The sequence below is a fragment of the Magnolia sinica genome, chromosome 18 (assembly GCF_029962835.1).
Source record: "Magnolia sinica isolate HGM2019 chromosome 18, MsV1, whole genome shotgun sequence".
NCBI classification, from domain to species: domain Eukaryota; kingdom Viridiplantae; phylum Streptophyta; class Magnoliopsida; order Magnoliales; family Magnoliaceae; genus Magnolia; species Magnolia sinica.
In genome coordinates this window covers 10,782,071-10,794,743 of record NC_080590.1, presented here as the reverse complement: position 1 = coordinate 10,794,743, position 12,673 = coordinate 10,782,071, and the positions used below count along the sequence as shown (strand labels likewise).

The 12,673-nt window shown below is 38.0% G+C and overlaps 1 protein-coding gene across 2 annotated transcripts; it reads left to right on the top strand.

The window, feature by feature from the left end:
- Positions 1–2,428: 2,428 nt before the first annotated feature.
- Positions 2,429–12,277, top strand: LOC131233279 (uncharacterized). 2 transcript variants are annotated; one of them, XM_058229924.1, is made up of 4 exons: positions 2,429–2,775; positions 7,995–8,235; positions 9,082–9,181; positions 11,576–12,277. In XM_058229924.1, the coding sequence occupies exons 1-4, from the start codon at positions 2,450–2,452 to the stop codon at positions 11,827–11,829; spliced, it is 921 nt and encodes a 306-aa protein (XP_058085907.1). In that variant the 5' UTR covers positions 2,429–2,449; the 3' UTR covers positions 11,830–12,277. The 2 variants fall into 2 exon arrangements, with proteins under 2 accessions (XP_058085907.1, XP_058085908.1); XM_058229925.1 differs by having other exon boundaries at positions 2,430–2,775; positions 9,082–9,175.
- Positions 12,278–12,673: the final 396 nt, after the last annotated feature.

The window sequence follows — 12,673 nt, the reverse complement described above, 5'->3', positions numbered from 1 at the left end:
CAATGAAATCCCGATTAATTTGGAAAAAACTTGTTATACCATTCTCATACTAAACATATTAATGTGCGTCATTATTTTATCTGACGGATATAAAAAGAATACGGTGTTACATACTCCTGATAAGATATACACGAGCAGGATTCTGGAGGATATACTTATGAAAGTTATTCTTGCAGAGAAATTCAGATTTTGTTCAACTTTTATGAGCTTGGCAAAAGGACGAATGAAGACAGAATATTCACAAGAAGTGATTGTGAAGCTATGATAGAGATGATTACAGATGGAGGAAGCAACTTGAAACAGTGCATGAAACATGAATATTAAAGCCATGTTGAAGATTGTTGAAATTGGTGCCTTTAATTTGTGCAGAAACAGGCGATTTTGATCGTTCGATGGAAGCCTCAATCGAACGAGAAAATTTTGAGTTTCTCAGTTTTGTCCATAGATAGTTTTGGACATGTTTGAACGATCGATTGAGATAATTTTAGAAAATCAAGTTAGTTATTTGGACACTTTTGAGCATGTTCAATTGATCAAATGTTGTGTGTCAATCGATCGAACAATGCACGATCAATGTCGATCGATCGAAGTTTCGATCGACAGTGCAAGCAACTTCTACATAAGTGCGCGGTTTTGTTTCTAAATTCGGATATGGGGTTATATAAACGGGTGTAATGTGGAATTAGGGTAATGTGAACTTATTCTAAAGAGATATAAGGTTTTATACTTTAGGGTTTGGATTGTTAGTTACTCATTTCTTGTAATTTCATTATTTACTGTATATTGCTTGTCACTTTATGCCATTGTTTTTTTCCGAAAGGATTTTTTCACATAAATCACTGTGTTCTTTGTGTATGCTTGATTTTTTTATTTTTTTTTAAATCTTTATACTTGTATAATTCATATCTGGTTATGTCTGAGTGACGCTTGCGCATCCAACATACTTCACTCGCTCTAATCATATTCCTTGGTGATAGGTTCTGAAAAATACAAAAGGTGAAAAAAATTAATGACCTCATAATTTAAACTTTGATTAGGTTGCTATGAATAAAAGGTTAAAATAAAAGTTGGAACAAGGAATATCATGTCAGACTAAATTTTAGGATAAAGGATACTGTATCAAAATGGGAAAATCGTCCGTGGGTAATTTATCAGATTGAGCATCAGAGGCAAGGGGTGAGGCACGTATGTGATGCCGATGAAGAAAAACGATGTGGGATATTAAAGTCCTTCCATAATAGTACACAATTCTTTAACCATTAACCATTGAAGCTTTTAGAAAAATTAGTTATTTTACGTGTTATTAAAGCATAATAAGGTAATTATTTAAATTTGGAAGGAACAAATATGCCTTCTTAATATACTCTTGTGGTATAAAATCAAGCCCCTAAATGATTGATGGATACCGTTGATACGTCACATGGTCCCATTACAAAGCCATGCATCTCACTTGCTTACATTGACGTATCTCCTAAAATTCCACTTCCAAAGCTCCGGATCAGCAAGATGGGTATCCTACTATTCCTCTGCAATTTGTGCACATGAAGCCCATGGATCAGCAATCCAAACCGTTGATTGACGTGCCTGATCACCATCTGCTTCGTACACCACCATCAATGGCAGGTGCACTTTACCGGTGGTCCTAAAAGAAAAGAATCATTTTGTAACCGTTGCTTTTTCCTGATCTGCTAATTTGCACACAATTGGGCCATAGTTCAGGTCCTTGAGGAAAATCCAGCCCGTTGATAATTTGTATGAACCGAAAATGGATGGATGCTTACTACGAAACGCAAAAGCAGGCCACAAATCACAGCCATAGATGAGTCGGATAGTATCATCCAATCCGGAACTCCATCAACCATCAATGTCGTGTCCCACCGCATCAACGGTCTTCATCAGGACACCGTTCAGGTTCTGATACGCGAGGACTTCACATTCATCGCGGTTTTTGGCAGCACGCAAGAGGATATTTTGGCGAAGAAGTGGCACGAAAGTGTAACCAGAGAGCTCCTTATCTAGAAGGTTTAAGTACAACCAGTTGCACTACAAGTTACAGTCCACCCAGAGGATAGCTTCCGACCTATTAAGTGCATGCTATATCCAATCCACCCAATAAGTTCATCTCATCATGAGGATTACCTTATACAAACATCATCTATATCCACTCATTTGTGAGGCCATAATTGTATTTTCTAGTTATCAATAGTTAGATATTGTTTTTAATGGTGTGGACCACTTGATAAACATATGCCGCTGATTTTTCTCATTAGATAAATATCATCATGGATCCAACCTATTTCAAGGTTTAGATTTTTATAAACTTAATGGTTTGGGAGATATTCGTTGGGTAGATCGTAACTTGCAGTCCAACCGGTTGGTCTTAGGCCCTTCTCATCTCTTACAATACAATAAAAAGCCAGAGAGAGGGAGAGAGGAGAGTGAGAGAGAAATGGGAGGAGGGATGCTGCGTGCAGTCGGACGAGCAGTTGGGACGGGCCTTGGTGGGGTCCAGGAGTCCATCTCTACAGCAAGGCCCAAACCCACTACTCTTCTTTCCGTTACATCCTCATCCTCTCCTTCTTCCTCCTCCGTTAGTCTGCCCGTTTCCGCCACTTCCACCGTTAACGGCTTGCGTTCTTCACCCGCCTCCATTGACGCTGATGAATGGGAAGCCGTCGAGCAAGTTGATGCCGTTACGGGGTTTTCCGAACGGTTCGTTTTCGGGCCCGTTCCGTCCAGGGACGAGGTGGAAGATGCCGTCTCCGCACTCCAGCAGTTAGTTTTCTTAAACCTCCGTCTTTTCTTCCTTTCCATTTCCGTAGAGAGAGAGAGCAGTTCGTTCTGGCTATGTCGTCACTCAAGATTCCGCTATTTCCTCACCACTCGGGCCCACTTGCTGAGTAGTCCGTTAATCTGAACCGTCCATGCTGTGGATTCTATGACACACGACGAAATGATAACTGTGACCATCAATATACGAAGACGAATTAAGGACAATGAAAAGAAAATTTTCTATGGATTGCATATGAAAATCAAAGGATAAGATCATTACTGAAGCATAATTATGGGAGCGATACTTATCTACACTAGTAGTGAGAAAATGGACGGTTCAACTTATTTGACCATTTAAGCTTGAAAGGCCGAGTGGAGTGGGGTCGCTACACCTTGGATCCCGAGTCTGGACAGAGGCAAAACCGAGGAATTGTAGGCACAACGCCCGCGACTTCCATGGCATTGGGATGGTCAGTCAGGAGCGGTCAGTGGTTGTTCCGTCCCTTTTGGACGTCGATTGCTGAACAGAATCTCCTTATCCCTGACATGGCTCAACAAAAGGGATACGGTTTGGCCAGTGACGCTGGTTGGTGCTACGTGGACCTATCGTGGTGTATGTGTTTTATTGCCATCCATTCATTGTGAAAGATAATTTTAGGCATTGATCTCAAATATTAGATTAAATAGATCTAAATCTAAGGTGGACCACACCATGGGAAAACAGTAGTGATTGGATGTCCATCATTAAAAACCTCTTAGAGCCAACTGTAATGGTTATTTGACATCTACCCTGTTGATTAGATCATACAGACTTGGATGAAGGGAAATATATATATATATATATATATATATATATATATATATATATATAAGCTTATCCAAAACTTTTGTGGACCCAAGAAGTTTTGAATGGTGGGCGTTCAATCAAATACTATGCAGTTCACTTGAGATTTTGATCAACCTCATTTTTGGGCTGATAACATAGATGATCTAAAAGAATGGGTGGACGGAATCAATGAAACACATACATTATGGTAGGCCTGCAGGGCACCGATTGGCTAGTAGCAGAGTCAGTAGCCGATCCGTTTCCCAACAAAAGTGCACCACTGTGTAAAAGTAAAGCATAAACAAAAATATTATTTCACCGAGAAAAATAATTAATTTTCACCATTCCTCACTCCTAATACTTGCATGAGGTGCTTTTTAATTGTGCTAATTTTCCCATCGTGTCCCTTATTTGTCAAATCTTATGGAATATAGGCCAGATAGATTATGTTCATGTGAAAAGCTTACAGATTGGTTAGTTCGCTTGTGCATGTAAACATTTGATATGTACACGTCGGCACAAGAGCAACATTTTTTAGCAGTTAAATATTAACAGTGGCACATATGCACATATGCACCATGTCGAGCTTGTGACATATGTGCATATTGATACAGGTGCCATATATTTTAGTACTTAAATATTAATAGTGGCACATATATACCTATTCGAATGAACATTTGACATATATGTACATAAACGCATATATATGCCACATTTTTTAGTGCTTAAAAATTAATAATAACAAATACATTTATCTCCATAAGCATTTGACATATTTATACATTTACACAAATGTTATATTTTTTAGTGCTTGAATATTACTAATGACACCTGTTGAGGTCAAAATATGGACCACCCTCTACTCAATGCGGTGGACCTTCGTCAAACTCTAGTCCTATACAAAAGAGCGAGCAAAGGAGACCCTGGCTAAGCCAGGAGACCCTTCGATGCCTAAGTCAGGCTAGGGAATCTGAGTCTAAGTCTATTGTAGAGATAGGGTGCGAGATCTTACGTATCTATAGCAATGAGGTCCCCTGGTATTTATACCTATGGGTTAGACTATCTATATCCATTAATCTTGGCATGATTCACTCCATCAACGAGATATTATGATCGTGGAGATATTATCCGTAATCTTTAGATCGCGCGGCATATCGTGTCTTAATGGCGCGTATCTTTGGGCGAGATCGTCGGTCACGTCCGCATCTGGGTCGATCTTCAGACTCGGCGTGCGAAGTATTATCACGGGCTCGTCTCCTGCTTCAGCACGCGATGCATCCATGTCTGGGTTCGGCCTCAGCCTTTGTACATGAGACTACATGATACATACATGCTTTGACTTAGCCTCGGCCTCGGCATACGAAATATTTGTGCTTTGACTCGGCCTTGGATCGTACCGTCATGAAGTTGAGTACTAATAGTCGAAGCTCGTCGATAAATCACTGAGGTCGGAGTTTGCTGATCAAAGCCGAACACGAAGATCAGGACTCGACTTAACCATTCTCTCTCGGACTAGGATAAGGGTTCAGGTCGGCCAATTAGGATTGTAGTCCTGAGTTATGAATCAGGAGTTGGCCCCCGACGTTGCATCCTCCTTCCGAGGCCTCGCTATCTGATTTGTGTAGCTCGGGCGGACCCCAACTGTCCTTGTGCAAATTTCCTCATAACAACACCCAATCGGATACTGCAATATCACATATCTTTATTTGACTTAAAATTTGGACAGCCTTATCCAACTCATATCCAATCCACTAGAATATTCAAACCCATTTCTCATAAGATCTCATAATAAGTCAATATTCAGCTAACTGCTGGGTGATCGAAGATCTACGAAGAAAAAAAATAGACTAACCATCAAAACACACAAAAAAAAGAAGGAAATTACTAAACTTTTATAGATAAATATATAGAAAAATGGCAATCCTAACCTTCCTTTTCACATATTCATGATTGTAATTGAGCAAGAGAGATAAAGAAAGCAAAAGGATTATACAAGTTAAGCAATTTAATTAGAATTAATGCAACTTGCCTTTACTTTATCTAAGCCCCTGTATCAACGTCGTACATAGCCAGAAGTATCAAGTACTCCACTCTTTAAAAAGGCTGAGCCTGTTTGATGGTAGAGATTTACAACTACCATGCTTGTGAGCATCTCATTTTAAGAGATTTACAACCACCATGCATGTGAGCATCTCATTTTAACATCATCACATCTACTAAAATGGCATATGAGAATGAGATTCAAGCTCTCCATTTGTTGGATTTTATTCTCATCACTATTTGGCACAGCAATCAAGCTTGTACTCTCATTATAGATGTGGTAATTCATGAAAAAACTTGACAGTTCTCATCCATCCACTTATTTCTAAAGTTATGACCTTTGGGTAATAAGCTAATTAATTTGGAGCAAAACTAATAGTACCTAATTACCCCACTTAGATTTGGGGTAATCAGGTAGAAATAAAAATTCCACATGCATGTCCATTTTTCTCAAATGCAAATAACTTTCACAAACTTGTGTATAATGTATAATTAAAACTGCGACTTACTTGTCTTTCCAATAATTCAATTTCATTTGCCATCTCTACTTTAATCCAATAAGAACTTATTAAATAAGAGTTACTTTAATAAGATGTTTTTGTTCTAGCTCTTGTTTTACATTAAGCTTGTTTGATAAAGCCACATTTTCAAATTAGAAAAAGTTTTTATTTGAAATAAATATGTTTGGTAAAACATTTAAATAAAAGATTTTTTTAGAAGTAAATGCTATTTTTAAAAATTACAATAACTCCTTTGTAAGAACTATCAAGACCATGCTTCGGTGAATCTCATCATAAATGGACCATGCCCCAAATGACAAAAGAATGAATTGCTACAATATTCATGTTTTAATATATTTAGGCTGTCCATCACGTTGGATATTGGATGTGGATCATCTATCATGTGAGGCCCACCTTTGATGTGGACTATCGTGTGTGCTAAACCTTCAAAGTGTGCCATCCATCTTGCGAGGCATGTCTTAGATGTGGACCATTCATCATTAGGGGCTGAATTTTGATGTGGACCGTCCATTATGTGTGGTCCACCTTTATGTAGGTCATCCATCCTGTGGGGTCCACTATCAATGATAATTGTCCTTTATGTGGGCCCCTTCATTGTCCACTACCCATCACGTGGAGTCCACATTTGATGTGTCCATTGTGGGTGCCCCACCTTTGAAGTTGGTTGTCCATCATGTGGCGCCCACTTTTGATATCCACCATCCAATGGATGTAGCACACTTTCTATGTGGACCATCCATCATATCGGGCCACTTTTTGATATGGGTTGTTCATTAGGTGGGGCCCACTTAATGTGGACAGTCCATCACGAAAAGCCACACTTTGATGTGGGCCATCCATCACAAGAGGCCTACTCTGTCCATTATATGGGCCCACCTTCAATATGGTTCGTTCATCACGTGGGCTCACTTTTGATGTCAACCTTCCATGATATGGCCCCACCATCCATCATGTGGGTCCCACCTTTGATGTCAACCATCCATGAGGTGGGGCCCACTTCATGTGGATGGTCCATCATGCTAGGATACACTTTGATGTGGGTCATCCATCATGTGGGGCCCACATTTGATGTGAAGCGTGCATTATGTGGGCCTACCTTGATGTGGACCATTCATCATGCGGGGCCCCACATTCAATATGGGCCATTCATCGTGTAGGCGCACCTTTGATGTCCACCATCCATCGTGCGAGTCCCACATTTGTTGTGGACTTTCCACATATGGGGCCCACTTGATGTGGATAGTCCATCATGTGGGACCACCTTTAATGTGAACCACGCATTATGCGGGCCCAACTTGATGTGAACCATTCATCGCCCAACTTTCAACATGGGCCGATCATCATGTGGGCCCACCATTGATAAATGACACTGATATTTAATTTGTCCAAGGATTAAGTAAATAACAAATGTGTTTTTTTTCTTTCTCATGATTTTTCTTTGATATACACCATAAATATCGATTTATCGTATCAGTCACGATGGATAGATGATGCATATTGGCCGATATTTAAAACTATACCTGGAATGCCTTCTCTAACGTTGCTTCCATCAGCAGTTAATCCAATGCATTTGCTTAATTACATTAGCTTGCAGGTTCCTTCCCTCTCTTTACAACCGATGAACAATCACAAATTTTACACCTTTTCTTTTGTTTGAAGATGAAGGAAATATGAAAAAGGATTAGTTTTAAGAAACCATTGAAATTAAAATTCCAAAGACTACATTGACTACACAAATGTTACATCCATGTGGGGTGGTGTTACAACTTTCTTGTGTTGAAGCATTACCTCATGTTGCTTCTATGATAACCCGATGATGGTTTTCCTACTCGTAGGGTCTTTGCCCCGGCCGCACATCATCCACAGACCGTCAAAGATAGATTTCCATCTACTCAGGACTCAGAAGGTCTAATGGTGAATTCAACTGATTTGATACCCCGAATTTCTTCAGTCGAATTGCAGTCCAACTGCATTGAACCTGTGACGAACATTTACGATACAAAAGCTTTACAATCTCAAGGCTTTAATAATGTTTTCAATGCGTGTCGTTTGTTGCAGACTAATACATCTATTCAGGTAACAGGTCGTTACCCTTCTGTTCTTTGATCTATAATTCATATTAACCTATAGTTCAAAAGCATGCTTTTGTATGTTTCTGCTTAGCGCAGTCATGTGTAAGTTGCCTTTCAGCTTCTAGTTCAAATGAAAATTGAAATATGGGAATATGTTGCATGTGCCTGTTACAACCCATTGAGACAGACTGTCTTGACGCTTTCATCGATCATGTTTCGCTTCCACAAAGAGAATTGGGATTTTAATATGGAACCGTTTAAAACTCATTTATTCAGACCATCAGCGGCCTTGTTTCACACCTGATATTATAAAAGAAACCGAGGGGACCAAACATTCCGAAAAGGCATCTGTGTTTTCCATTGAAATCTCACAAATAACTTGTGTGTTTTTTTGTTAGGGTGCGTTTGGTTGCAGCAAATATCATGATATATCACGATTAATCAGACTAGTTTGGTGCAAAATTTCTTCATATTTCATGATATTGCATGGAACCAAGCACGCCCTTAAATACGGATGGATTCTTGATTGTGTAATATAATTATGCATGCTTTCATTCTATTTAATCAAATTTAAAAAGAGAAATCTGAAGAACCAAATGAAAAAAAGAAAAAAAGATGGGCCCAGGCATCTGCCTTCCACCATTAATTTGTATCCGTTAACAAGTTTTTGGGTAGAAAATTGTATATTTGAATGGATTACCCTGAATGCCATTGATGGTTTGTTACCTGACCCCAAATAGATGTGACAAGATTTGATGATTCGGAGGATGATTTTTGATGATTTTCTTAGTCATATTTTCACTTTGGTTAGTCAATTTATATTCGCTGCTGTGGTTTCAATTTCAAGCAGAGGATGGTCATTTCATTATCATCTGATAAAGCTGTATGGGATGCTGTTATGAACAACGAGGCCATGCAGGAGCTGAGGGAATCATTTTATGCAGGTTCACATAAATCATCAATTCTCCTTCTTTGCTTATAAAATTTAGTTTCATTTAAATTGAATTACCAGAGATGGTAAATCATTTCTGATCAATATGGTATCAACAACCTTGCAGGATTATATATTTTTCCCTAATAATGAAAATTTCCACTTTCTTTTGTAATATATTCTCTCACACATAGAATGCTATTGATTTCTATTCATCTGTTGCTGATTATAAATCTTGCACTCTGATCTGATCTCAGATTTCTTCTTCTTCTTCTTCTTCTTCTTTTTTCTTTTCCCCAATTAGCCATTAAACTCGTATCAGTTGTTACGATGTTCTGTTCGGGTATTCTTCAATTCTTCTCTCTGGGAAAATCAAAAGACTGTTACTTGAGGGAGCAGATTTAAAGAAACCAACCTAGACAACTGAAATAAAACTAAAGAGTCAGTACTTATGTAGAGGCTAGATAAGGGAGACAGTATTTGCACCCTCTCTATTCTGATAGATGCACCCTTTTTTCTAGTCTTGGAAATGCAATAGTAGAACGCTGTGCATCGTATAGCTGGAAGTAGAAAAAAGGGTGTATCCATCGAGTAGAGTGGTAGTAAGAGATTAAAATTTCAGTTGAAGTATTACCATTTCAGAATAACCAAATTGAAAGCAGATTCCTCAACTTTGAAGGCACAGAATTTTCCATACCTCCATGTAATTGTGAATAAGTGGGGCACCTAGATCATATTGAAACCGTCCATTTCGTGATTCCAATAGTGATTGGGCCATGGTCCAAAAATGCAATGTTTAGACAGTTCTAGGCCATTACTTGGTATTATACAAATGAACATGAAAAGACAAAAACCTGCGACGTCTCCTCTTATTTGAGCAAAGACCATTTATAGATGTTTGAGATAGACTAATAAAAATAAATTAATTAACAGTTGCTCGGTGGTTGAGTCCACAGGATGTATGGTTCAGATCATCATATGGGTGTACCACGTATGTGGTAGACAATGTGGAGGCAAGAAAATGCTGGGCCTTCAAAGGCAAGTAATCCGTTCTCAATCAAATTTAGTTTGAGTTTTGTCCAATCTAAACCATTTACTGCCTTCTCTCCTATTAGCTTCAAAGAAGAGTCAATGCCTCAACAGAGATAGCACTCGTCTGAGCAAATAACCCATATTTCCATCTTGATTCCATTGTTGTGCCACGAGCATGCTTGGTCCATCGAGTGATTGAACAGGTTGGGTTTATGACAGCATACCAATGTAAGATTGAAAGAAGATCTGTACAAGCGAAAACTCTATGAGCTCTTAAATTCTACATGATATTGGATGTGAGTTCTTGTACGCTCATTTCTTTTGCTCTAGCACTTAGGGCTGGTTTGGATATCACTAAATAAGTTACTTTTTCTACATATATCAGAAGATAAGTGATTTATTTCAGATTAGTAAGTTTGGTTTATGATTAATTATAAGTAACTTTTTTACTTAAAAGTACATAATCACTTCAGTTAATTTTTTTAGCCTTTCTATTTTTCTTAAGTTGCAAAAGAGAGGCAACAATAGAGACGAAAGCGAGTTGAAAGTATTTTGTTTGCCAAATATACTTATATTCATAATAAGTAGAAAGTAAGATAAGTTATTTGTGGAATAAGTAGCTTCTCTTAAGCAGCTTAAGATCCAAACACCCCCTTAGGGTCAAACATCATTTGCTTATTAATTTCTATATCAAGACAGTTTTTCAGTTACACGAAGCTTGACAGAATTTGTAAAAAGGACAAGTAAAAAAGAAACTTCCACAAATAGTAGGCAATAAGTTATTTTTAGCACCTAAAACATTTCCGCCATTTGAATATAAGCAAATTTGTATTCTGGACAAACTACTTGGGCATATTGTCTTAGAGGGGCTCTCTAAGTTATGTTGTCCTGAACTAGTTATGCTATATTTGTATTTTTTGTTCGTGAAACACTTTAAAACAAAAGGTCAAAATTAACTATAGCACATGTGACATATATGATAAATGATAGCATATATAGCATTTATGGCATATGTGTACATTAACTTATTGATACGCAAGAACTTCTTGATTGATAATTCTACATGTGACATAAACTGCAATTGTATACTTTTTAAGTCTAACTTATGCCATTTAATTTTAAAGTAGTTGAATGCTAAGGATGAAAATCACAATTTCTCTATTTAGATTGACGGTTGCAATTCAATTTGCTGATGCATCCAAACGCACCTCTAGAAACTGCATGAAACTAGCTCAATTTTGATAATGATCTTAGCGGCCCCTCATTAAGTTGAGAACTTAGTGGACGAGAACCAATGAGATTTGAGCAAATTCTACTAAACCTGATATATTCCTGATTTTTCTTGTTTTGAATGTGTCCATCTTAAATTTTATTTGTGCAGCCGAAGAAGATCACTGGCCAAGCTCCGAAAAAGGCCCCCAAGGTCCTGCCGATTTTCTAAGGTGGATTGTAGATAATGCAAAGGCGAAAGTAATGGAATTAATGGAGAAGATCATGACACTGGTGAACGACCTCTTTCGGTCACAAGAGAAGGAAAAGGCAATGGACATTTTCGATGAAGCAGTGAGATCGTCGTTCATGCTGTCCATCATGGTCCTCCTCGTGGTCGTTGTGACACGTGTCCAGAAGGCTTGATTGTCGTTGGACAATGTGACAGCTGGCATTCTATTGCACCTGGTGGGCTCCCGACTTCAGGTGGTGGTTAGTTTTATGATAGGGCGTGATTGATTGCATCAAATACCATGAAATTTTCCAATATTTTATTATTAGTAAGTCTAGTTTGGAATAATATATCATGAAATTTCATGATAGTTGATGTGACCAAACGCACCCTTTAAGCTTGGATTTGTAGATAAAAGGTTGTTGGCAAATAATATGTGTCAATGGACTAGATGTTTTGGTTTCATTTCAAAGTGCGTCCCATCAAGAAATGAGTCCGTCTAGAGACTTCTTTGAGGCCCACCTGCATGTTGGGCTGGTTTTGGGCTTAATGTTGTATTTTTGGTGTTTCAAAAAGAATATCATTTGGATTGAAAATTTTCTCCAAAAATTTCAAAAGTAATAAAGACATTTTGTCTTGTAATGGTGTGGGTTTAGTCCCATATCAGATAGGCAATGAGAAAAATTTTAATGCATAAGAAAATGATTTTGAAAGGGCTTATCCAATAGCCTCAATTTATACCATGAACCACACATGCACGTTATACTGTGGTGAGGTGTGGTCCGTACTTTTGACACGTCTCAAATTAAATAAGTTTTCTATATTCTTTCTTATTCAAATTTCTAATTTTATTTCAATTTTTTTATATAATTTTTTTTTTTAAATTTCGAATTTTCATAATTATAAATTTATATATCCAAAATTCCTACAGAATTAATTTGGTCATGAGCTTGATTTTCATAACCATGGAGCATGGTTTTAAGACTCAGACGAGTCCTGTGCAACTTTGACTTGGTTAGACCCGTTCCGGTTTGATAC

Coding starts and splice junctions, on each gene's coding strand:
- LOC131233279 (XM_058229924.1), top strand. CDS start 2,450: ATGGGAGGAGGGATGCTGCGTGCAGTCGGACGAGCAGTTGGGACGGGC. Junction 2,776..7,994: donor GCCGTCTCCGCACTCCAGCA/GTTAGTTTTCTT, acceptor TCCTACTCGTAG/GGTCTTTGCCCCGGCCGCAC. Junction 8,236..9,081: donor AGACTAATACATCTATTCAG/GTAACAGGTCGT, acceptor AATTTCAAGCAG/AGGATGGTCATTTCATTATC.